This window comes from Callospermophilus lateralis, unplaced genomic scaffold (genome assembly GCF_048772815.1).
Source record: "Callospermophilus lateralis isolate mCalLat2 unplaced genomic scaffold, mCalLat2.hap1 Scaffold_103, whole genome shotgun sequence".
NCBI classification, from domain to species: domain Eukaryota; kingdom Metazoa; phylum Chordata; class Mammalia; order Rodentia; family Sciuridae; genus Callospermophilus; species Callospermophilus lateralis.
The window spans coordinates 800,771-827,575 of record NW_027510486.1 but is presented as its reverse complement, the minus strand read 5'-3'; the positions used below and the strand labels follow the sequence as shown (position 1 = coordinate 827,575).

The 26,805-nt window shown below is 32.7% G+C and overlaps 1 protein-coding gene across 1 annotated transcript in view; it reads left to right on the top strand.

Moving 5' to 3' along the window:
* Positions 1 to 26,805, top strand: part of LOC143639968 (roundabout homolog 2-like) — an 87,245-nt gene that overhangs the window by 34,761 nt on the left and 25,679 nt on the right. Inside the window, 6 exon segments of the mRNA XM_077107975.1 lie at positions 5,049 to 5,091; positions 6,536 to 6,661; positions 11,831 to 12,114; positions 12,516 to 12,641; positions 17,316 to 17,472; positions 26,410 to 26,670. Of these exon segments, the coding sequence (XP_076964090.1) occupies positions 5,049 to 5,091; positions 6,536 to 6,661; positions 11,831 to 12,114; positions 12,516 to 12,641; positions 17,316 to 17,472; positions 26,410 to 26,670 (997 nt within the window).

The following is a 26,805-nucleotide window of genomic DNA, read 5'->3' as shown; positions in this document are numbered from 1 at the left end:
AGGTTCCACTTTGTGTCAATATTTAAATTATTTTATAGCACAATTATTTCAAAATTCAGTTGTGGTCATAATTAAATATTTGGTGGAATTTTCCTACATTTGAAAACATATTTTCAATGCAGCTGGATTGACTGTAAGATTGTAGACCAGGCTAAATTTTTTCTCAGACCTCCTTTTTCCTACTTCTTCATTTCTGTTTATCCACTAGAGGAAGGAAAAAGAAGATGTTAAATAGTGTAAGTGCATAATTACTTCACAAGGTGTGATCCAAACTCTGGGTAGGATGCCTTAGCTAACTCTATGTAGGCCAAACATTACCCATTGACTCATACTATAGCTCCTTTGGAACTTGCCATTATTACAGAAAATTATACTTGAAGACGTAGAAAAGAAACAACAACAACAACAAAAACTGCTCATCACTGTTAATACTTTCTTTTAGGTGTCAGCGGGTGTAACAGATGTATCAGAGAACAGTAATGGATTAAATTTTAGATTAAATATCAAGAATCAAATGTATATCTATATATTCATATCATCTGGGAGGAAAATCTGGACTAAACATGTTTTGCCTCTTCACATAGGAGAAAGTAGAGGATCCTCTGAGACAATGTTACACATCAACTTATAATTTTATATCTGCATATTAATCACTTACTTAAACTCTTCAGATATAAATACACATCTCAGGTTTTGACCCATAGCAATAAGTGCAGCTGCAAGAACTAAACGCATCTCTGTGTATCATATCCTAAATGAAATAATATCATACTTCTATAAGCAACATGAAGTGCCATCTATCTTAATTTTCACTGAGCACTATCAATCTCCATATCACTGCCAATGGGGGTCCTGTTTGCTCAACATATTCAGTCCTTAAACTATTATAAACAATAAAAAAAAAGTTGTAGAAATTTAGATAGAAAATATTAAGTGGTTTTGAATTTGAAGTAAATATTTGATAATATCTGTAATAATTTTTGTGAATAGAAAAAAGAACAATGTAAGTTTGGAAAAAAATCTATATAGCTTTGATAAGGTTCATATAAATATATCAGTATAAATGTATATAACTGTATTATAATCTTTATGATAAATGCACAGTATTTTTCAAACTTCTGCTATCCATTTTTCTATTTGTGATTACTGAAGTCATCAAATTTTAATGAAAATAAATGTAATTTTCCAGAAGTATAAAGGGTAAGTTATGTTTTCTGAATATTATTTATGAAACTCAGTAAATATAAACAATTCGTGAGTGAGCAAATTTGAAAATGCTAAACACCTCACATATAGGTTTTATAACTGGTGGTGAAATAAGTTACTTGACAGTACTATCCAAAAGCAGCTAAAAGATTTGATGGAATTTTTATACTCTGATTATCTGGGGTGAGTTAATGCTTATTAAAAAGGATTAATATGCTTTCATATTTGCCAAATAAGCATATCAGGAAAGAGAATGAGAATTGGCTGCAAGAATTTGGAGTAGGAAAATGTGAACTACTAGAGATAGGCACTCCGAAAGCTACATTACCTCAAAATGCCAATTTACCACATAGTTACATTTTCCTCCCAGTTCTGGCAGACATGTAGTATTAATCTTGTCAGATAGTAGTAGACTTACTTTGTATATGATATAGCTTTGAAAAATCCCACTGGTATGTGGGAGAAATTTCTGGAAACATTATTAGTATTCAGTTCATTTTTGGTCAAAACTTCTATATGTTATGCCTTGTAAGCTTTTAATTTGAGATTCCACACAGACTTCTGATTAAGAGCTTGTAATAATTAAGTGACTCCAAATTTATTTCTGATTAGTACAAAGTTACTGCACTGTGATTTCAAAATTATAAAAAATTAGCAAGAAAAAGATTATTCACCAACGATCTATCACCCCCTCACCCCACTTTCTTTCACCTTCAAGTTAAACTTTTCTTATAAATGAGGACTACCTCAAAATAGCTTGTAGTATGCAATGGCATTTATTTTTATGTTACACATGCTCGTGCACACACACACACACACACACACACACACACACATACTTGCACGTTTATATACACACAAACATTCATCAAAATGCTAAATATTATTTCCATTTTAGAAGTTTTAGTTGTTCATTCTAATTTGTAGTCTCCTTTGATGGCCTTATAGACTAAGTTACTCTTGTTCTACTTTTCAAAATGAAATTAATCTAAATATTTTGAAGCAAAACATTAAAAAAAGAAGTGTGAAAAGATGTCCCCTTTCTTCCCTCACTTTAAAAACACAGCTAACCAGTGTCAGTAAGAGAAAATATGTGTTTGTGTTCTCTTCCTCCTCCTACTCTACTTTCCTTCTTCCTCTTTTCCTCGTCCACCTCCTTCTTCTGTGACAGAAAAATGCAAAATGAAAGATTCCTGTGTATACTAAATTTTATGGAGCCCATTTTAAGTTATTCAGGCATTCACATAATGTTCTGTGAAGTTTTTCCTATGTTAGGGGGCATGCAGAGATAGAGATGAATGACATTATAGAATATTTGACAAACTATTAGCAGTCTAGAATCCTTTGAGAAACACGTGTTAATGACGACTAGGACACAAATGGATATGTCCTGAATACTGAATGTGAAATGCTTTGAAATTAATTATTTTGCTTCCAAATTTAGCTCTCAACTGGCAGATATGGACCATCCCATGTGGTCTATATTCTAGCACATCTGCAAATTAACCTTAATAAATGATATATTTTGATAGTATTTTGAGTGTTATGTCATACTAATTTAAACTTCACATTTGATGAAAATATGCCATTGGTTATCTCATAGAGTTAAGTACAACGCAATTTTTGAGACTCTGCTTCAGCTTCTTTTCTTTGCTTTGCTATACTTTATTCCTATGGCAGTATCAGAAATTTTGGATGATGAAATAAAAGTCATCTAAATTAGGGAGAACTATGTGGCATCTCACATATCTCTTAAACAGCACATTTTTAAGATGCAGCCCATCAGAACCTGCTTATTTGCATATTTGCAATGATGTTCACAGCATTACCTTAACTCCCTTTTGGCAGAGTAAAACAATCACTTGATATTTCATTAAAGTGCCACATAACTGGAAAGTCACATCAGATGGAAAGCTAATTAGCTGTACCACTTTCACATTGTGAAAATGCATTTTTACATGTGTGTGTCCTAATCAGGCCTTTATTGAAAACCTCTAGTGCTCAATTTTTTTTTGCATTAATTGTTTCAGATTAATTCTTTTGTGTTCTAAGCAATTAATAAGAGGCACAATGTGATACAGTTGCACTGCTGATTCATGACTCCCAGCCCTGAAGTCACTCTGTAGTGATCAGTATTTTTTCATCATCTCTGCGGAGCTATCTACTGCCAATTCTGGGCAGATGTTAAGGTTTTGTCAGGATTGCTTTACAATGCATTTGAGGTGTTACCTGAAAAAATGATAAGGTTGTATATTTCAGATCCCAGTTTGAAGGCCCTTATTTATTTTACTGTCTTGAAATCCTGATGGACCCTTGGAATTATGTTCATATTGCCTGGTAGTGTCATGAAAAGTAATGTTACTAGATGACCTTTCATATGGGCCTAGGAAACAGTGCTTGGAAACTTACAAAATTTAAAGAGTTATCATATTTAATAGCTCAAACTTGAAAAGCAGAAGAATTTTGGAGAACCATTCAAATGAAAAAGTATTCAAAAAATTTGTCTATCTTAAGTGGAAATATGCTTGTTTACTTGAAATATGAATTCTTTCATTAAAATTTTAGTAAATTTCACTTTTAGTCACCAAGCAACAACTTTTAATAGACATAATTATTCTGTTCCAAAGATAAGATGTATTGTTTTCACAACTGTGAAAAAAGGTATTTTTCTTTCATTCCCAGGGATTGATTTAACTGACCCTTGCTGTTTGTTTTGTTTTGATTTGATTTTAGAATTCCAAGTTTATTGCAATTTTGTAATCTGTAAGTTTCTTAACAAATACCTTGTCCATAATTTTCTAGTTAAATAATGTAGTGGCAAAACTTGATACAAACTAGTGTGAAACTATTTTAGACTTTATAATCATTCATATTCAGTTTTCATTGGACAAATATTACAGAAATTTGAGTGCAATTTGCTATTTCAAACATTATAGTATGAAAAGTATATTACCTTTCTCGGGTATGAATCATTTTGAAGTCTAAATACATTTGGCTTCAACAGTTTGGGATAAGGTGATGGCCCACAACTGATATTTACATTCTTTGGCTGTTCCTGGAAGTCCACTTGCTCAATGTTAGCTTTGTGGAGTGGAAGACATTGAGTGGAGGGAGTGGCTTCATTGACCTTGGTTCAATTAGATACTAGTGGACATTGTTAATAAGTCACACAGTTTTGTAGAAAATTTTAACTTGTGATCATTACATATAATTGGAGTCTATTTAGTATAAATTGGTTAAAATTTTATTTTCATGAATATGCTATTCTCTATTAGTTACAGTTTACATCTACTGTAATTATACCTATTCAATTCATAATAACTATTAGCATACTTAAAAGGATCTGTGATGATAAGCAATGTGTAATAACAGTTACCTGTTTTTCTTATCTTGTTGGAAAGACATTACCTGTTAAAACTCTCCTGTTTCAATTTCTAGTATATATTTTGCTTTATGCCTTCTAATTAAGACAGTTTTATGTTATTATTAGCAGTTTTATTTGATAACTCTTCATTAATGCTGTGTCAATCATCCAGGATTACTAGGTCCACCACTTATAATAGTGTTTGATGTTTAAATCCAAATTGTCACTTTTATTTATCCATACTTTTGACTTGAAGGAACTTGAAATATTCTATTAAAGTTGGAGCAAGTGATAACTTTGCCCTGAGCCAAACCACTGCTTTTTACTATCTGCACAATTATGTTAATTATATTTTGTTAAAATTCCCATAGGCTTAGTTCTAAACTGAGGTCCAATATGAGTTGTTATTAATTGTAATTAATATTGACTACTTGTGTGTGTACATGTCTTTCTGGTTTTTTTTGTGTTTTTTTTACAGTTACATTTCAAAGAGGAGATGGAGAAATAATGAGCAATGGAAGGTATGCTAAGGAGATTCTTTATTAGTATTTTTAATCAGGACTAGAAAAACTCTGTAGTAAGAAGCTATTATTGTGATAAATGATCACTTATAAGTCTGAGAATTCTAGGAGGAATTAAATGGCTTACTACTAGGTTTAATGATCTATCTGTTGTGCACTTTAGAGGAATCAAGTCCAGATGTTTCATATCTCCCAGATGCCCCTGAAGAAATTAGTGGTAAATATCACAAGGAATGTGTTCATTTGTTAGCAGGATGTTTATTGCATTAATTAGACATTAGCAAATGAAGTTGCTGTTGTTTAAGACTCCTTATTGGCTCACACTAAATTGCTGTGAGTGAACAATTACATATAATCGATCACAAAGTAAATGATTCATGGATGATGAATAGGCTGTAGATTGATAGGACTGGATTCCACAATTTTGGATACTCAATTGAAATTGATAAAAGCTGATAACAAACCCATATATCCTCATCTATTTTCCCTTTGCCAATATGGAGATTGTAATTAGGCTCTGGTAATAACTTCCAATCTCCCATTTAATCAATATTTTAGCAAAAAGAGATTAAGTCTAATGAGAACTAGTGGATGTAGCAAGGAAGCAGTTGAATCTTCTTATTGCAGTTCCCATAGAAACACATGTTCCTCTTAGGTATTATACCAGAAGGGGTCTATCAACAACAACAACAAAAAGGTACAATGATTATAGATGTTCTATTTCTTTGTAAATATGTTAATAACTTGGAAAGGAATCAAAATCCCATTTTAACATTAAAGAACAGAATTCTTTATTAAATATGATGTGAAGGAAATTTTCCTTGTAGACTGTACTCACATGCTGGAGCAGATCACAGGTGTCTTTTATTGCCTTCAGAAAAACACTTAATAGCCCCCTGATAGTTTTCCATTTAAAGAACTTGGAAATGTGCTATTGATGGAACAGTATAAGTACTGTTCATTAATTTCTTTCAAGTTCTTTGCCTCTAAATCAAACATGAAGGCTCACAATAAGGGTGACAGGCTAGAGAGGACAGATTCATGTTGGGACTGCAGTTACTGGGAACAAAATAACCCAAAGTCCTGGAAATGGCTAATACCAAGAAGCCATTCTGAAAGATTGTTCTATTGAGGTGTCAATTTATCATCAAACCTCGTGTGGGGTTACTACTATGGCCAATTCCCACCAGTTTCAGGGCAGACGTCTGATTTCTTGTGGAGTTTGACAGGATCCCAGGCAAAGAGACTTCTTCCACTGACAGGGTTGATCTATATATAGCCTTAATGAATTGCCAAAGTTCCTTAATTTTGAGAGCCTACACATTTTAATTCTAAATTCAATTAAAATTTTCTTAAATTCCTTAATCCTTTCTAGTGCATGAGACAGGCATCAAAATCTTTCATTGAGCTCCATAGTCTGATTTCCTTTTCATTTCTGTTGTAGCAGCCCAGGCCTTCTAAATGCGGGTGATCCCAGCTATCCATGGCTTGATGATTCGTGGCCAGCCACAACCTTGCCAGTGAACAACAGCAATAGTGGCCCAAATGAAATTGGAAATTGTGGGCATGGAGGTAAGTTGTATTTTTCGAAATAATGTTGTTTTTAATTTTGTTTTTGTTTCTGTTTTCATTTTCCAGATATTTTAAGAGATGGAGAGTATTTCTTCCATAGTTAAAAGAATAAAGCACATATATTAATATTGCTGTATGTTTCCAAAATATTTTATTATAAAATTAGTGTGTCTATAATACCTTAAAAAAATAAAGTAAAGAAGGTCATTATTAATGTGGAAGTATCCATAATACATTTTGTTTTTAGGAATATCAGTACAAGGTAACTAAAATCAGGGAGTATACTGATAATTAGGGTTTATGCTTTTGGAACAAATACTTCATTTTTCAAAATCTTATTCAACATGTATTTATTGAGTACCTCCTGTGTACCTGGCACTATGGCAGTCAGAAAGAATATAATATTGGTATAAATAGTGATCATCCTTTACCCCATTTTATTTCATGTGAGGAAGACAGTTAACTAGATGGGGTGGCATGTTCAGAGAGAACTTTCTATTCTACAATCATTAATTGCTATTCCAAAGCAAAGATAAAACAGTGCAAAGTGGCTGACACGATAAAACCTCCAAAATTTCACGCTAAACTCCCCTCCATAGGTTTTTCTAAAGAGACAGAATTGTATCTAATATAAATAATGACTGCTTCCTCCCAAATGCACTTTTTCTTCTGGTCCATTGGATAGGTTAGTTTAGATAAAGATGAGAGGAGTAGAGAATTCCCTGATTGGCTCAGCAATTATACATAAGTTTTCTCCTGGTACAATACTATGCAGACAGTAAATGGACTTGAACTGCCTTATCAGTACCCTGATAAGAAAGGCTGAAATAAAGGCTGCTAGAAATAAGAGACTAGAAATAAGAGAGACATTGGGCTGGGGTTGTGGTTCAATGGTAGAGCTTTTGCCTAGCACATGTGAGGCCCTGGGTTCAAACCTAAAAATAACAAAATAATAAAGGTATTATTGTTGTCCATCTACAATGAAAAAAATTAAAAGACAAAATGACAGACATTCAACCTTTTTAAGAAATTAATAGGAGACTGTGGATGTAGCTTATTGGTAGAGGACTTCTCCAGCATGACCAGGGGCCTAAGTTGATTACCCAGCACTGAAAGGGAGGGTAGGTGAGGGGATAAGAAGGAAGGGAAAGACGGAACTTCCTAACGGTTGAGTTCAACGATGTTAGAAAGCACAAAGGGACAAGAAAGAAAAGATGTTCTAAGTCACATTAAGAGTTTAAACTTTGTCCAGAGGGTAATCAGAAATTATTGGTGGATTTTTAAGAGGAGAATGCTGAGATGTAAACACTGTTTTAAATCATTCAGGCTTCTTCAGGGTGGAGAATGGAAAAAGTAGAAAACTGGATGAGGAATTCGGAGATTCTTGTAAAGCAAAGCAAATTTAGATAGACACACTAGAAGATTTCCACACTTGGAGAATTAATTCGGAAGACCCAGGGCTGTGCTAAACTGTTCCAGTTCTACTAAAAGCTGCAGTGGATTTCACATGTATGACTATATAAGCATATACTCTTAAAAAGAAGGGCTGGGCCTGTGGCTCAGTGGTAGAGTGCTCACCTAGTATGGGTGAGACATAGGGTTCCATCCTCAGCACCACATAAAAATCAATAAATAAAAATAAAGGCATTGTGTCCACCTACAACTAAAAAAAATTTTTAAAAAAATTGGAGTAATCATGGATCCTTGAATTTTCTCTTCAAGATGGATTAACAATGTATTTGCATATAAAGTAATACCTCAAATTATAAAGTTACTAAGTATTTCATAAGCCTGATTTCTATGAATATCATTTCAATTAACTCCTTTTCCTTCTTGAAAATAAAATATAAAGATAACCATCCCTACCTCGTAGGTGTGTAATAAGAATTAAATGGATGACAATATATAGTTTTCACACAGAGCTTAACTGCATAATCAACTCCCAAAAGGTATCAGATTAAATGAGAAAATACAAAGAAAGCTGTAAGTTTCTTTGACTTCCTGCTTTCTCTCTGTATGCCTTTACTGTCGCCTGGGAAGTTTGTGTGTCTGAGTATTCCCAACCAAGGAAACAGATCATCTTTCCCCTAAAATGCAGACTGATTTTTGCCTAAAGGAATTCTGTTCTCAAAGTTTTTATCAGTCAATAATAACTTCCTATTTTACACTTTGTATTAGAACATCACAAGGTTCTATCTTTGTATCAAGAGATACATGCTTCAGATGGAGAAAACATTTTCTTTTTCTGTTGGCTAGCAAGCTAAATTAACATCTAAAATATCTTAGTCTAATTTAACTGAAGGTAGAATGCAGGGTTTTTCTTCCATTTGTACCTTATTTTTATGGCATGAATATCAAGGCCAAGACAAAGTTTTTCCAGTTTCTACCCACTCTCTCTTCAATTTGATAGTCATTTAAACACTTGTGCCAGAAATACTGTAGGACATTTTTGTATATTTAAATTTATGTCTTTTGCATAATTATGAAATACATAAACATATTTACATGTTTAAAGTCAAGAGACTAGAGTTAAGCAAGATAATTTGAGAAGTGGATATAGAATGCACGTCTGGTAGATTTTTAATGCCTCTGCTATTTTATTTATACTGCTGTGTAGTCTGAAGTTGGGTTCATATGTATGATTTTATAACCACATTCACTTAGAAAAATAAGCATGGATACTGACATTTTCCCTTTACAAATAGAATACCAATATATGAATGTAATGAAAATCATATTTTGAAAAATGAAAAAATTAATTATCTCATAATTTTGCATTTCACCAATGCAAACTATGAGAAATGCATTTAAACATTCCATCAGCAAGTGCTTACTCTCATAATAGTAGGTGAGGAATTATGGTAATGAAAGCATATATCCAATAGGCTCCTGTTCTCAAGTAACTTATGATGCCATGAGGAAGGCAGTCCTTCATACAAATAATTACATTGGGCAAAAATAAAATAAATCTATGAATACAAATAAAGCCAAGGTACTCAAATGCTGCACCACTAATCCAAACTGGGGTCAAGGTTTCTCGAATTCATAGGTTTCCAAAACAAATGTTAACAAGTGCCAGTCAGACAGCATTAAGGTTGGCGGGGACAGCAAGAAATATTAAATGAAAAGTCTTTCCTAATGATGGCAGCACTTATTCAGAGCCAGCTTGTTAAATGGAGGGCTAGTCCAGAGTTCCAGAGTATTTCGTGTTATAAGATTCTCCTCCACATACAGATATTCATGTGTGATCCTCCAATATTTCAGTGTTGGATATAATTTAATTTAGTTTTTGAAAATGTGGGCAGACCAAAAATCAATATAGAAGCACTTAGGCTGGAAGGCTGACTATAATTTCATCTAGCAGAGAAAGAGAGATACTCTATTTCCAGAGCCATAACTTTAGTGTTTAATTGTTAGTAATATTATGTAGAATTATATTCTTGGACAACATTGTTCCATTTTTTAATTGTTTAAGCACAGAACCCTTTCAATAACATGTAACTGAAGGGACTCTGGAGAACTTTAAGTTCAAGATATGAGAAACTGAGGTCCATGTAGGAGAAACATTTCTATTCAATTAATATTCAAATATTCAGCAGTGAGAGATAGGTGGAGAGAGCCCAAAAACTTATGCAGAAAAAAAAAAAGATCTGGTGGGGTTTTTTTTGCCAATTTTTGATATAGTCTTAAATATTCAAGGTTCTGAGAATAAAAAAAAAATGATACTAATACTTGAGAATGAACAATGCTTCTTAAAATCAGATTCTATAATTATTAATCACAAATAAATAATGACAGAAAAACAATTTTGATATTCTGAAATCCAAAAACAATTTCTTGCTTATGCAACCTAGCATAATTTAAAATGTGAATATGTGTAACAGTCTCAGTGAGATGCCTTTAAAATCTTTACTTCAATAAACATCCACATATTTGTAAAACAGGTTGGTATTCCAGACGTTCAAAACTTCAGAAAGAGTGAAATTGCACACTGTACACAATATATTATAAATTTCTTGTCACTGTTGTTAATGAAGATTTTTTTTAGTATTTATAAAATTCCAAAGAAAATCTAATACTTCTGTAAGCACTTTTATTTCAAGTACTATGGGCATTATCAAATCTAAAAGTTTTAAAGACAGTTGAAATGTCTTATAATGAAGAGATCAAGTGGTTTCATGACCTCAAGTCCTATGAAGTGATATTTTCAGAACATACATTATTCAGGACTGCACTATAATTAGATTTATCTTAACTGTACATGATTAATACTAGAGTTAGTGATTTCTCTTTTAGATTCACTTAGTGTCTTTCTTCTGAAAAGGGAAAAGAGCTCAGGAGCGAGGTGGCAGATCTGAATTATAAAGCATCCTGTAAAGATAATTCAGCATACCAAAATGATAAATGGACCGATTAATATTCAGTGTTGTTCCTGAAGTTTAATTTTACTCTTGCTGTATTACAACGTGAAACTGTAATTCTCCACTTCTAAGTGTTGATAGCATAAATTAAACTCACTGATCACTAAGGTTGCTTTTTCTATAGTTAAATCCTGCTATATTATGGAAATGACTTATTCATGAAAATTTTCCTTTGTTATGCAAGAAAAAAGAACACATTTTCTACCATCAGTTCTCCATTTCTGCAGTTATAAAATCAGATCACATAAATGTCAAGTAAAAACTTCAGAAAAATGGATTTCAAAATCAGGGTCGTATAATTTTGGAAATTTTTGCAACTATTTAGCAGCCATATTCCATATCTTTGGGGATGAAGTGGAAAGAGCTGTTTTCAGGCACGATTTGTAGATTCCCTCTGTTCATTGCTGCTGTATCTTGCTACCACTTTCCTTGATTCTAAAACATAGTGAACAACTGAAAGCATTTTTCAGTAGTGAAATATCCCAAATTTCTCATTCCTGGTTATAGGAAATGGGGGAAGGGATGTGTTAAGCAGTGAGTCGTGAAGGACGAGCAGTAGGCCTGCCTGTCACTGAGGTTGATAGCTTGGCGATGGTTGTATATCATCTACCCTTCATTGGTTCATGAAGCCCATCTCAGCTGAAATGCAAACGTGTGGCATGACACATTTATTTTTCATCTTCAATTCTGATAGTTTTGGGCTTCCTGTGTGTCATTAAATTGTTTCATTTCCCTATGTTCATCACGGATTTGCTGCCACCAGTTCCAGGCCAAGGGGATAAAACAGCAAAGATGCTCTCATATGGAGCCATTTATAGCAGCATTGACTTCACTACCAAAACCACTTACAACAGTTCCAGCCAAATAACACAGGCTACCCCATATGCCACGACACAGATCTTGCATTCCAATAGCATCCATGAATTGGCTGTCGATCTGCCTGATCCACAGTGGAAAAGCTCAATTCAGCAAAAAACAGATCTGATGGGATTTGGTTATTCTCTGCCCGAACAGAACAAAGGTAACAATGGTGAGTCACATTCTTCTGTCCTGAGAAGTTAACTTCATGTCATTTGTGCATGAGATAGAAATTAGTATTTGTTGTTCAATTCAGTGATGCATTACCAGGTTCACTACCTAAACTAAAAAAACATACTGGCATGTATTCAGTACCTTGAACAATTCCTACCACCACTGCCACTGCCTCCACCGCCGCTACCACACACCAACACCAATCGGGTTCATCCTTTCAGCTGTTTTTCAATATAGTGATCAGCAATCCATCTGTACTTCCATTAGGACAGGCTAGAGGAGTCATTCCTCCACTCTACCACGACATCTGCTTCTGAGTTGCTAACTGCATGTTCTGCATGGGCTTGTGCTGTGAACTAATCACATGATGCCACTATGACCTCTGACTTTAACCCTTAGCCTTACTTTACATCCCTGACTACCGATTGGCTGAGGGATTGTCTAATAGAATGCCACACAACCAGTCACAGGATTTCAGCACCACCAACTCTCACAACAGCTCAGAAAGGAGTGGCAGTCTCTCAGGTTGGTCTCATCACAGTAAGGAGAAATATTTGTTTGTCACCAGCATATGACCTGTGTTCCCTAACAACTGATGAGGAAATATTGAATCGCAAGCCACTGTCAGGCATTTATCTTTCAAATGACAATAACATTTGATCCTGGTGAAATTATGCCTTGGTGAGGGTGGGCAATAAAAATCATTGTCATCACTTACGTACTAACTGCACAATAATGTATTGAAAGAAAAATAGTGCCATTTTACTAATTACTATTCCTTAAAGAGCAGATGAGTTCATTCCATCTTGAACCAAATATAAGAGTCCAAAGAACTTTATAATAAAAAGATCATGCATGAAAGTTAATTCCAGGTCATTGATACCAAAAGATAAATTCAACTGAAATGAAAATAATCTCGGAGATGATTTCATATCGGGATGCCAATGATATAACTTCCTATTTTAGGACAACCTCTCAAATATTATGTAATAGTTATCAATTCAATAATTACTATGCTAAATATGAATGTTAATATGTGAAATTATTAATTTTTACTTCAAAAAATACAATATTTGATAACAATAACTATTTTATGCTGTCACTTTTAATATATATTTGAGAAATATCAGCTAAACCAACAAGTGTAAGGAAAAACACATTTTATTGGATAGAAATATATTCCTATCCTAATGAGTTATCCTCCCTTTGTATGTGAGGATATTGTATTAACGACATTGTAAATTTCACCTATTTACATAACATGCCTTTTTCTGCCTACTTCTGACTGGTTCCTGACTCCACTTACTTAATATGCTTAATTATATGCTAATTGTTTTTATGGAGTTTTTGTTTGGTTTTTTAAAATTACATATTAATAATAAAGGATTATAGTGTACTATGATACTGTGCAGTCTCCAAGGCATCAAGACTATAAAGAGTTAACTTTTTCTTATCATTAGGGTTACATTTACTAAATTACTTTTCCTCAGGAGATGGAACCTTCTCAGAATGAAAATGTTAATGCTCTCTCTTCCCTCCAAAATGAGTCATTTGCTCTTCTTGCCTATTGGTAGGATTAGGTACATTATAGAATTCAGAAAATTTTAAACATCTGTTATGAATTTAAACTGGTTTAATAATATAAGGGAATGTTTTGAATGACCTTCTATGTCATTTATGCTGGCATTTATTTATAATTAGTCCCACAATTTTTCTGAATAATTAAAAAGTAATTTTGTTGGATATTCCTTTTTATTTCATTAAATATATGTAAAGATCAAGCAATATATGAAAAGAAATCTCCATATTGCAAGCCATGGACACCATAAGACCTGTAAATCTTTCATTAAATGTTCTGTATAGATTGATTGTCACCAAATTTAAAAGTTATCTTTTGAGTAATTGAAAGCAGAACAGGATTCACAATGGTGCTTGCTGCTGTTTGAATCCATTAATCTCTTGAGTGACATTTACATATACCCAGGAATTATATTAACTACTTCATCTACATTTGAATACAGGATTACTTGAATTGGTGATAGAAAGCATTTTTTAGTAGGTAAGAGTGAGGTGATTATTCCTTTTACAGTTTAGTCTAATTGAGTTTAATGTTACACTTTTGTTTAATTCTTTTTATTTATAGCTATGTTTCCTAGGGGCCAAATCTAAGAATTAACTGCCCCGTGGCTAGCTAATCATATATTATGGGATTTTTAAAATCTGTGCACATTGGTGTAACCAATTTAAAATAATCACAGTGACAAAGAAAATTGGGCATTTCTGAATTATTTGAGTGAACTTCTTACCCTCTTTGAAACACTTTTATAATGCATTCAATATATAAGTTCTGAGTACTTCTTGTTAAATATCCAACCAGTAAAAACTATACAATAAAACTCAGATGTTTTAAAATAGTATTTGAAATCATAGTTGTATGTGTATATAATATAAAATATTGGTAACAATAGCTAAATCTTTTAATATTTTTTTAAAAATAGACCATATGTTTAATTTTAAAATGAATCGCTTTTATGATTTTTTTTTTTACAGAGAAGTCATTTTTTAAGCTTTAACTATCCAACTATTTACATTTTTATTTTAAGAGAAAAGGGTCAAATATGTTTACAAGGCATCAATATCTGCTTCGTTAAAACATAATTTAGGTACTCTGGCCTTCAGATGATACAGGGTTCAAGGTGAAGCAGCAGACTGTGGCTTGCTTCTCTAAAGATTCAGATCTCAAGAGATTTTAACAGTTGTCAGTTATATCAAGCTCACCTCCATCTCATAGTGTTGTTAAGACGTCCTAAGATGCATGTGTTGATGAATAATAGTCCTACCCAGACTGATCAAATGAAAGAACAGATATTTCTCCAGAACAGGGGAAAAATAAGTGTTGGTTGTAAAGTCCGCAGTAATTCTCTCTGTGCTTCAGCTATTTCCAGAACACATTTAAAAGCCTATTGTTGTTTGGAAGCATAATAATGAGTAGCTTTCTTGAACCTGAGCAAGGGCTTCAACAATGAGGTTCGGAGCTCTAGAAATATTTTCTAGTTAAGCTGCTCAGTAGTAAATCTGATTGTTCTCTTGCTATGTGAAGGTGAATCACATAACATTCAGAGCCTTAGTGTCATCATCTAGAATACGGAGGTGTAGGAACTTCTTTCTTAGGCACTTGGTTCAGGTGAGATTCAAATGACATTTCTAAAATGCTGTAGAATGTGATTAGGATTGTGCATACATAAAGTTGAAAGGGAGTGATCAGGAAGAACAAATAGCTCAAGCATTCTTCTCTCAATCATTGAAATATAGTTCTGATACTGTAAAAAGGAAATAGACCTTAGTCATTGGTGGGTTAAGGAAATGAGAAATTGAGGTTCATTTACCTTAAAAACAAAAATTACATACTTATAACCGAGCAAGCTTATTATTATTTTTATTCTGAATATGAGGCCTTTTCTGACAAGTAAGACTTAAGAAAACAAGTGAACTGGTTTTGCTATGAGGAAGAGAAGACAGGAGAAAGCAATTATGATTGGCATTTATTGAGTTTTTCTGTGCATCTGAGCACTTCCTATACAATATCTCTTATAATCCTCATGACAACTCAAGGAAGTAGTAACTTTTGCATGCCTATAATCCCAACAACTCAGGAGGATCACAAATTTTGAGGCCAGCCTCAGCAACTTACCAAGGCCTTACACAACTTAGCAAGATCTTGTCACAAAATAAAAACTAAAAGGGCTGGGGATGTGGCTCAATGGTAAAACATTCCTGGGTCCAATCCCAAGTACCAAAGAAAAAAAAATGGAATAAGTTCATATTTCTTTTACATGTATGTAAGTTAAGGCAATACCTTTTGAGTGAGGAGTTAAATTTCAAACTCAGAAACCAAACTCTTACTCACTAAACAGAGGACACTTTCTTACCCTCCTCTTAATATCTTTTGTCCTGTCAAAGAATAGAAGTGAGAGGAAAGCTGAAAGCACTTTGTTTGTAGGGATCTTCTTTTAAATATTTATTTATGTATCCTATGTGGAAAATGTACACAACTCAATAATTGGCTGTAGTGTCTAGTTTAAGAGTTTTATCACTTTCTGGCACTCAAATACATTATTACCAAATTGCATAATCTGACTCAGCAGTTGTAGAAGAAAGAGGATGGATTGACTTCTTAGTGAGATCTAAATGGCTAGATAGCCCTGCTACAAATATCCTATTCTTAAAATTTAGCTATAAGTTGAGGTGGAATTATTGGAAGTTACTGAGTCACCCCTGAAAGGTCATTTTCATTTTGCTCATGAAGTATTCAGTCTGCATCCAACTGAGGTCCATTTTTATGAAAAAGCTTTATTTACTTGATTTTAAAAAGTACAGCACTATGCAGATGATGAATTTTATTTTTATTTTATTTTATTTTATTTTATTTTTCATTAAGCATCATGTAATCTCAGATACGGCTCATACACCCTTCATTTATGTTCTGCTAATATTTGTGCATAAATTCATTCATGTAACAAATAGTACTGAAACTGATTACTATATTATCATTAATTTTCCCTCCTTTTTGGAATTTGCAAAATGTGATAGTTAAAACATCTGGGAAATATTCTCACTATATGCAAAAGTAATTGTTCCATTTATTAGTCAAAAAGTCTATGAAATGTATCATTGTGAGAGGTTTACAGGGTTTCTCCAGATTGTACTTGATTGATTTTTAACAGTGACTTTTGAGAGAAAAATGTTACTCTCCAGGATTAATTAAATTGAGCAAATTCTAATGGAAAAGTTAAGCCTGTATCCTTAGACACTGTATTTTCCACTGAGAGAGATTATGCAAAAGAGCATTTTAAACGCACTAAAATCTGACACTTAAAAGAATTTGTTATGGACCATTATTTTCTCTAACAATGAAAACGTGGAGGCAGCAGATATGAATAAATCAATAAATGTTCTTTTGATACAGCAGCCATGTTTTTGGTTTATTCAAATCTGCAGTTAATGCAATGAGAAAGAAACAATATCATTTTGAGTGATTTATGAAAATGTGTTTCTGATTGTATCATTTCATTGTTTGTAGCTTTTACCATCTCTAACATAGTGATTCTGGTATTTTGAAAACAAATACATCTTTCCACCTGATATTGCTTGTTTGTTCTGATATTCACCATCTCTGAATAAATGCATTATTATTTCCAGGTGGGAAAGGTGGAAAAAAGAAGAAAAATAAAAACTCCTCTAAACCACAGAAAAACAATGGATCGACCTGGGCCAATGTCCCTCTACCTCCTCCCCCAGTTCAGCCCCTTCCTGGCACAGAGCTGGAACACTATGCAGTGGAACAGCAAGAGAATGGGTAAATGTTATTTTATATACCAAAAAAATGGCCCAGGCTGCATTCCACTCTCTATTGTTCTCTTTTGCCCTGAGTTCTTGTTCTTTCTTAGCTCCCCTCCCACCCTGTTCATTACATTTTCCCTCTTTCCTGTTTGCACTGTCCGTGTATTTTTAGCTGATAAACACAAAACAGCACATATTGAGGACTGTGAATCCTTGGCCTTCAAGTACCTCAGATTATCTGCAATCATGATAATGCAGCCTACATTTATAATATTGCTTGTTAGTTTGAAAGCAAGTACCCACAGCTCTTTGAACTAAAGAGCCACTCCTGAGAAGGGCTGAAAGGAAATTAAAATAATCTTCCTCATCATCCCTTGCAGTTCTCTAATGACTTGATGTCTGGCCATAACAGGGCACCACGGTAGAGCGCCATAACCATGGGATAATTGTAGGGACCTGGGCAGTGGGTAGAACTTTAATCATCAGCTCTGATGGGAATTTGGGGGCAGGGACAATAAAAGAGGTTCAAGCCAATGCACACTCTGTAACAAAACATTTTTAAGTTAGAAAATTTCCTTTGAGGACCTTTAAATGTGATCAGTTTTCTGATTCTTTCTTTTGAAACATCTAACAAGTGTTAGTATCCTCTGTAAGCTTAAGTGTTAATTGATTTTGAACACAGACATAGATAATTTTTTATTTGAAAGAAAAAAACAGGTCAAAAGAATATATTCTCTTTTTCTGTATGAATAAATCCTATGTCTTCCTTATAATTCCTAGGTCACTGTTTGTTTTGACTAGACCTTTATGTAACCTAAAATAGAGAATACAGACAGTTTTTCTTTGCATAAATTTTCTTTACTTAGATATATATATATATATATATATCAGTTCATTTGAATGATAGATTTAAATCTTGTCTTGGTTCAAAAAAATATCATATGTATGTACTTTCATTTATTCTATCTGCTTTCTAAATCTACTGAGGTTCCCAGAGTACTTTTCATAACTGTTTTCTATGTCATAGCTTTTGTTTTCTTTCAAAAATATTATTTTCCTATATATAATATATATGTATGTATATATATATATATATATATATATATATATATATATCATACATCTGTATAGATATAACATGAATTATATATATAAATATATATACACACACACATAGTATGTATACATGTACACACATCACACACATACACACACACACACACACACACACACACACACACACTCATCACATATTTTTGTATGTCTTTTTCTCCCTCCAAAGGACTTTATTTATTTCTCTGGGATTATAGTGCCCATATATTTTCATATTATTATCATTTATATATTTTAGAAATATATTGACCTATGAAATAGGCAGCTAAGGGTACATGCTTTCTTTCCGTAACTTAAAAAAATTCAATTTTTTATATGAACTTAATTTACCTCAAGGTATAAATGTGTTAGTCTCACATGAATTGTGAGCAAAGAAATAGCAGACCTATAAGGGCTGAAGGTGTAGCTCAGTGTTGGAGCTCTTGCTTAGCCTGTGTGAGGCCCTGGGTTCAATCCCCAGCACTGCAAAAGAAAAGGAAGAGCAAAGATACATATTCCATAAGAAAAGATTATCACACAGAATTTTACAGTCTGCATTTTTAACAGAATCCTCACAAAATGAGGGAATGAAATTTAAAAGATGAATATGATGAGAAAGCAGTGCTATTAAAACTTTATAAGCATAAAATTGAAAACACAGATCACACAAAAATTATGGGTAATTTGGAATTCTTTCTATTTTCTTTTTTTGTTGAGTCTACTTGAAATATATGTACAATATAATAAGGCCAGTTACTCATTAAAATAAAACTAATTCCATCAAAGTGAGTACTAAACTTATCACTTGATTTGTTTTATCTAGCAGTAGAATTGGAAATACTAATTTGATAATGAAATAACATATGCTATTGCAGACTTTTATCTTTTGACAAAATCATTTTCAGAATATCAAGATATAAAGCAAAAACTTATTTCTTAAGGGGATTTTAATTTGTTTAAATATTCATCCAAAATATATGATATTAAAAAATCTCTTTTTAAAGATTTCTATAATATCAACTTGATTTTTTAAATAGGTAAATTATATTTGTTGACCATATACATGTATATGTATATATCTACATGCATGTGTATATGTATTCATATGTATATTTGAAGTCTATTTAGGATGTATTTTAGTCCTTATTTACCTTTGAATTTTTATCACTTTACCTAGTATTTGCTGATAAAAAGTCATTCTTGCTCAAAGTAATGGTTAGGTCTTAAACAGTTAATAATACTAACCGCAGAATTAGAATTACTTCTATTTTAGGTTTTTTTTTTCAAAGAATATTGTAGGTTTTATTTCAATTGTTTGTGATGAAAACATATTTAAAGTCAATGCAAAAAGAACAAATTAAACTTACTAAGCTGAGGCTGATATTGTTCCTTTGCATATAATCTTTACATTTTGGTGTTTTCTAATGTGCAAACCTCACACTACCAAAAAGGAAATATTATTAGACTCAGGTTGTAGTCTGCTATTCATGAAATTAACGTTGACTATTTCACAGATGAGAACTTCTATAGAATCTTTTTATATTTTAGTGTGAAAACTTCATAATTTAGGCTTGAGGTTTTCTTCATATTCAAAGTAGAGAAAATTTAGAATTAATTTTTTGCTTTTGATAATTTTTACTTCTATCCATCAAAGATTCTGCAGTTATACTACTTACAGAGATATACAGATTATGACACTTTTATTTCTAACATCCTAATAGATAATTTAATCCACAAATATTTCTATCAAGTATAATAAGTGCTAAGCATTGTACTTGGAAGAGACATAGGAGACACAAGATAAATGTACAATTACTAGGGAAAACTGACCTGTGACCCAGAGGGGAAGAGAGAAAGCACATTCAAGATAGTAACCCCCTTCACAACACTTATCCATCTCCATCTCTCTGTCTCTCTCTCTCTGTCTTTTTCTCTCTGACACACACGATTTTGTACAATGAGCTCTTGGGGAATTTTGTATACAAAATAGTAATTTGTCTACCCCAAGGAATAATCATAGATGCCAGGTAAGCAGGTAAGTCTTCAAAAAGCTGATAGCTGGAGAATATTGCCGTGAATCTTGAATCATTTCTTCATAAAGAACATTGCCAAGTTGGGTGGTTGTTAGATGCCAGATATAGAGCAAAAAGTAAGGACAAAGGAGAACAAGAAATAAGTCTCTGATCTAATGGATCTTATGTACTAGAAATAGGTCATTAATCAATAGCTGCATTGAAACAATACTAAGGTCACTATTTGAACAAATGGAAAGAAATTTCTGTGGGGAAAGAAAAAATTAAAATTAATACTATGTGTGATGAAAAAATGAGAGTAGAAATAGCTCCATTGGTCTTCCTTTGGAAACCCTGCCCTATTCTAGTTAGAGGTATCTGCTTTTCTCTTAGTTGCCCCTATTCAGTACCACCCGCTTTCATGCCCTACCCTCAGCACTTTATTTTAATTACTTGTCTGCATCCTTCAGCAATTGGTGGCTTCTGTATGTGGTTTTATGAGCTTTAACCTACATTTTGTATGACAACATCTGACATGGAGTCTTAGTTTTCATCTTAAATCCTTAATGCCATAGGAATATTCTGATTTTTGAATACAGATGATGGATTGGAGAACATGATGCTGAAGGACATGAGATTGCAGGTGGATCACATACAAGATATCATAGCATATGATCTAGAAATCATATGATATAAAAATGCTAAGGCAGTAAAATAAGAGGATGAAAGTGGGTAGGTGCGAAAGGAGTAGATTTAGGCACAATTCCTAGCTGATAAAAACTGTGATCTGGAAAGTATAGTCTCTAGTTTTTGTTACAATTTTTAGTATAATTTCAAAGTGTTTAGAAATCAGCAATTTTCTTTCTAAGCATTTCTTGGACCAGTCTTTCCTTACAATACTAAATACCAAAAGTTATCAATGCATTTTCCAAAAAACAAAATATTTAATTGTTAATTCAATAATATGGTAACAATGCTAAATGTTCTCTCTCATCAATATGCATCTTCAGTTAGACAAAATAGTGTTAAAATGTATTAGTTCTTCACTATAAATATATACATTTTATTATAGTCATGATGCTAGGAAGCATTGAATAGTAATTAAGTATAAAACTGGTGCTTTGCTTTGTTATTGCAATTAGAGATTGGCAAGCTTTTGCTAGTGTTGAACTTCATTGTATTTTTTATTAGTAATTTGATATTTGTATTTGGCCTTTAACAAGTTAGTTCACATGCGGCACTGATTTGCCATCATCTTTATCATTATTCATCAGTCAAGACATAGCATGATGCCTCATATTTCACTGACAGAATGTCAAAAGAACAAGCACTTCCCTAGGAAAGGTTGGCCAGAAGAACTATGGTTTGGCATTAGGAGAATTTTTATTCATTTTAATGTTACACAAGAAAAAGATGAAATTCTATTTCTCAAATAAGATGTGTATTATAAAATGTGAAGGAAACTATCAAAACAGATGTACATTTTTATAAACTTCATAGGCACATCTGTAGTCTTTTCATCCTTCCTTAGTAGCTGCATGAACTAAGCCTAAAATATATGTTCCTCTGGAATGGATCAAGACTTGACTATTTCAGAGATGATGAACAATTCTTCGCCATTTTGATTTGCACTATATCCCAGATTCCTTTCCTCTATTCTTTCATATTTTTTCTTCTTTGAATATTCTTTCCTTCTTTGTTTATTTATCTAATGTTGGTACAAATCACTTTGAATCCATGGACTTTTCCCAGCTTTGCTTATATACTGCATGTAGACTTATATACAGAGTTGGTATATTAAAGTTCTAGAGTAACTTTGAAAAAGGACGTAGAAGAATTGGTGATAAAATGTATAGTATGTTTGTGAGATAGATGATGAAATATGTTTTAGTCATTTAATACACAATGCAATGCATTTACATAGTATTAAAAATAATGCTTTAATGGTTAGACACTTCTTTGCCTGATATTATTTGAATAATAAAAATGAATCTAATACAACTTACTACCATGTTTTTTTTGTTACCTTAACACATGTGATGCATATACCATACACTTTTCCTTTCTCTTATGTTCATTTTGTGTTTTCATTCCATAGGTATATCTCTAGTAGATTATTGAAAGTAAGAACAGTTTACTATTTATGGACTACACAAATTTTAGGAGATAACTGGCTAATTTCATTTGAAAGATTAAGTATATAGTTTTTTATTTAAAAGTATAATATATATGGGAATAAACCAATATAAGAAAGTGCAATTATGACTTTCTGACACAAAAATAAATGTGCTCTTTTCTACTGAATTTTACAAAGTAAATGTAAATTTAATTGATGAAGTACAATGGTAAACACATTCTATACTGAAAAAGGACAATTATTTTATGATTAGCTTTCTTGTATATTTTTTGTTTGAGTTAATAATATTATATTTAAAGTTAAGTAAGAAAATAAACCTAAGCATTTTTATTAATTAATCAATTTGTGTGTTTTCATTTCAAATCAGTAAATATGCTTATAACCTACTATTTTTAAGGTATACTGTTAGGGGCAACAGAACAAGAACAGTTCCGTGTTATAACTCTAAGGTAGCTTAAATCCACTTGAGAAAAAGATACCATAAACATATGAAAAGTAAATACAAAAATAATTTAAAGTGTTAAAAAAGTCCAACATTGGAAAGAACATTAGATGGTGCATAATCAATTTTCAAATAAATGTAGAAAAATATTGTCAGCACAAGTTAAGAAGAGTAGTTTAGCAATGCTAGTTGGCCTCATCAAGGAAATCTTTATAAAGATATGAGATTTCACCTATAGCTTGAGGATTTATCAGATTAAGATAGGTAAATATGGAGGCATCCAGTTTATTTGAATAACTTGGATTCTATAAACAAACCTACCAGAAAAGTACGTAGACAAGAGGAGACAAACCAATTTAGTTTGAGCAGAAGATTCATGTTGAGAAACTATAAAACCTATCCTAAAGGTAGACTAAAGATTAAATATATTTAATAAACAGAATAGATAAGAGAAATAAAATTGGTAGACCATTCTCATATTTTCATAGAAAAAAAATGTAAGTGGTGCTCTGGTTCACCTGTGCCCATTTTTTTTCTTTCTTTGGAAGATATTGCCATTTAGGAAACTATTTGAATTGTTCCAATACCATTTCCCTTCCACATATGTCACTTAAAATTTTCTCTTTTTAGTGATCACTGTAGCCTTGACCAACCCCAAAACAATATTAGGCCTTCCAAATCAATTCTATAGTACCCTGTATTTTTAATAATTTACTTAATATCAATCTACTGAATTGTATGCTATATGAAATAAAGTCAGGACCCTAACACATAACTCTTGGGAAAAAAGGATGATAAATTTGGGGTTACTTTAAAAAGAGATTTTAGTTTTATAGACCAGTTTTTGGTTCACAAGAAAATGAAGAAAAGCATAGTGATTTATCCCAACTTTCACATATGCATAATCTCCTATCATCTCTCACCAAGCTGGTGCAATTATTCTAGTTGATGAACTTGCATTGGCACATCATTATCGCCCAGAATGCATCATTTCCCACAGGGTTTACTTATCATGTGGTACATTTTGTGGTTTGGACAGATTCAGGTTGACATGTATCTACCATTATTGTATCATACAAAATATCTTCACTGTTCCAAAATCCACTTTGCTTTTTGCCCATCTCTCACTCCCCAAAATCTGGCACTACTGATGTTTTTACTCTTTTCATGGTTTTGCCATTTCTAGAATGTTCTGGAATTGGAAATATACAATCTATACCCTTTGTATATTGACTTCTTTCACTTACCAAGGTGCATTTATGTTTTCTCCATGTGTTTTTATGACTTGAAGCCCAATTCTTTTAAACATTGAATAATATTCCATTGTCTGGATGTATCTGTTTATTTATTCAACTTCTGGGGATATCTTAGCTACTTCCAAATTTTGGCAATTATAAATAAAACTGCTATACATGTCCACATGCAGGTTTTTATGATATATTCAGTTTTTAACAAAATGATTAAAATGTTACTCAAGTGAAGATATTCAACTTACAGTGGATCTATATGAGCTACAGTTTTTTTTATAAGGGAGATCAAGACTAGTTATGCATAGCTGTGATATGGATAGTTAATTCTAATTTTAGGTACTAAGCACTAGCAATGGAGAAGAGTATTAAATAGTTCTTGGACTTAAGGATCTCACAGTATAATAGGACAAAAGAGACAGAGACAAATAATCCCAATAAAACATGGGTAGTTCCACAATGTAGGTATTATAAAATTCTAATCAGTTGTATATGGAAATGGGAGAGAAGGTTCCACAAAACTAACCACCTTTGAGGTGACCAGGAACCCACAGGCAGATAGATGATTTGAGAACAGTCATACGCAGACCCATAGTTTAGGAAAAATTAGAAAATAGGCTGATGTTGGGGAAATAGTGAGAAACAGGGCTAAAATAATAGATTAATCCATTGGGGAAGGATCTTTTAAGCCAGCTAATGAGTTTTGACTTTTCTCATATTAGTTATGATCGTAAGTGTAGGTGTGATGTGAATTAACATCCTGTTGCCTGCATTAAAGATAGGGTGGAAAAGAAGAAAAGAGAATCAGAAAGCTAGTGAACTATTTTATAGAAGGTGACTGATCAATAATTGTGGAAGAGGAGATGTAGGAGGCAGATTCAGGAGATATTTAAGATGTTGAATTAAGAAAACAATTAAATCCTTTATTATTTTTATCTTATACTTAAAAATCTATAAAAAAGTATATTAGGACTTATTTGATTTCTGAAAACATTAGGGTTACAGAAAAAGTATAAGTAGAAATTCTGCTGATTTTTACCACAACAAAAACATATTCCTGGTCATATTACGGTCATATTCCTGGACCGTAATCCCCTTTCTAGATGTAATTTGAACATGAAATATAAGTATTTAAAATAATTGTATTTTGTGCACTTAAAATATGTCAATGAGGTTCATTTCATATTAAATGTTTTACTACAATAAAACAATTTTTTAAAAAATATATATTTTGTAGGGCAAGGTTTTGAACTTCTGTTTTCTGGTTTGAATTTAACACTCAATGTAAGCAGAAGCATTTGATTTTACTGATAAAATTAAGGGAAATAAACTAATATTGAGTATAATTTGTGTCATGAAGTCTTATGACTGGAATATCAAATAGAATGGTTGTCATAAGTCTAGAATAAAAGCAAATCAAGGGGCTGGGAATGTGGCTCAAGTGGTAGCGCCCCCGTCTGGCATGTGTGCGGCCCGGGTTCGATCCTCAGCACCACATACAAACAAAGATGTTGTGTCTGCCAAAAACTAAGAAATAAAATATTAAAATTCTCTCTCTCTCTCTCTCTCTCTCTCTCTCTCTCTGTCTCTCTCCTCACTCTCTCTATAAAAAAAAAGCAAATCAAGTTCTCTGATACTTCTTATATGGTCAGTCAGCTCTATTGATGTATTCTGCCGATGCATAAGAGAAGGAAGCAGTTAAGTCTACAAGCACTAAATTCATTAATTGTCTTTAATTAGCAATTTGGTGTTTCCACATGAGTAACTTTGTTGGGAAGTTATTGCTTTTTGTAACTGTGGGGTAACAATTAGCCAAAAAGATCTTTAAAGAATAAATTGAGATACTGAGATAACAGTTGTAATTACAATTTCAAATTAGGTGATTTACTATAGTAGCATTGACAATGTGATCAGGATGAAGTAAACTGAGAGAACATTTTAGACACCGTGTGGTTACTGTTTATTGTCAGTGTAGCCATTTTTGTTTGTCTATTAATGTGCATTTTTCCTCATCTAATTTCAGCTATGACAGTGATAGTTGGTGCCCACCATTACCAGTACAAACATACTTACACCAGGGTATGGAAGATGAACTGGAAGAAGATGATGATCGGGTCCCAACTCCACCTGTTCGAGGCATGGCTTCCTCTCCTGCTATCTCTTTTGGACAACAGTCTACTGCCACTCTTACTCCATCTCCACGGGTAGAGATGCAACCCATGCTGCAGGCTCACCTGGATGAACTGACAAGGGCATATCAGTTTGATATAGCAAAACAAACATGGTAAATATATTCACTGAGTCAAGGGATCCATGTTTTCTGCACATGGAAATGCCCTTTTATATAAATTCACAAGACATATTCATAAAACTATACACATGGGGACAAAATTTTGATTTTGTATACTCGTTAATCATT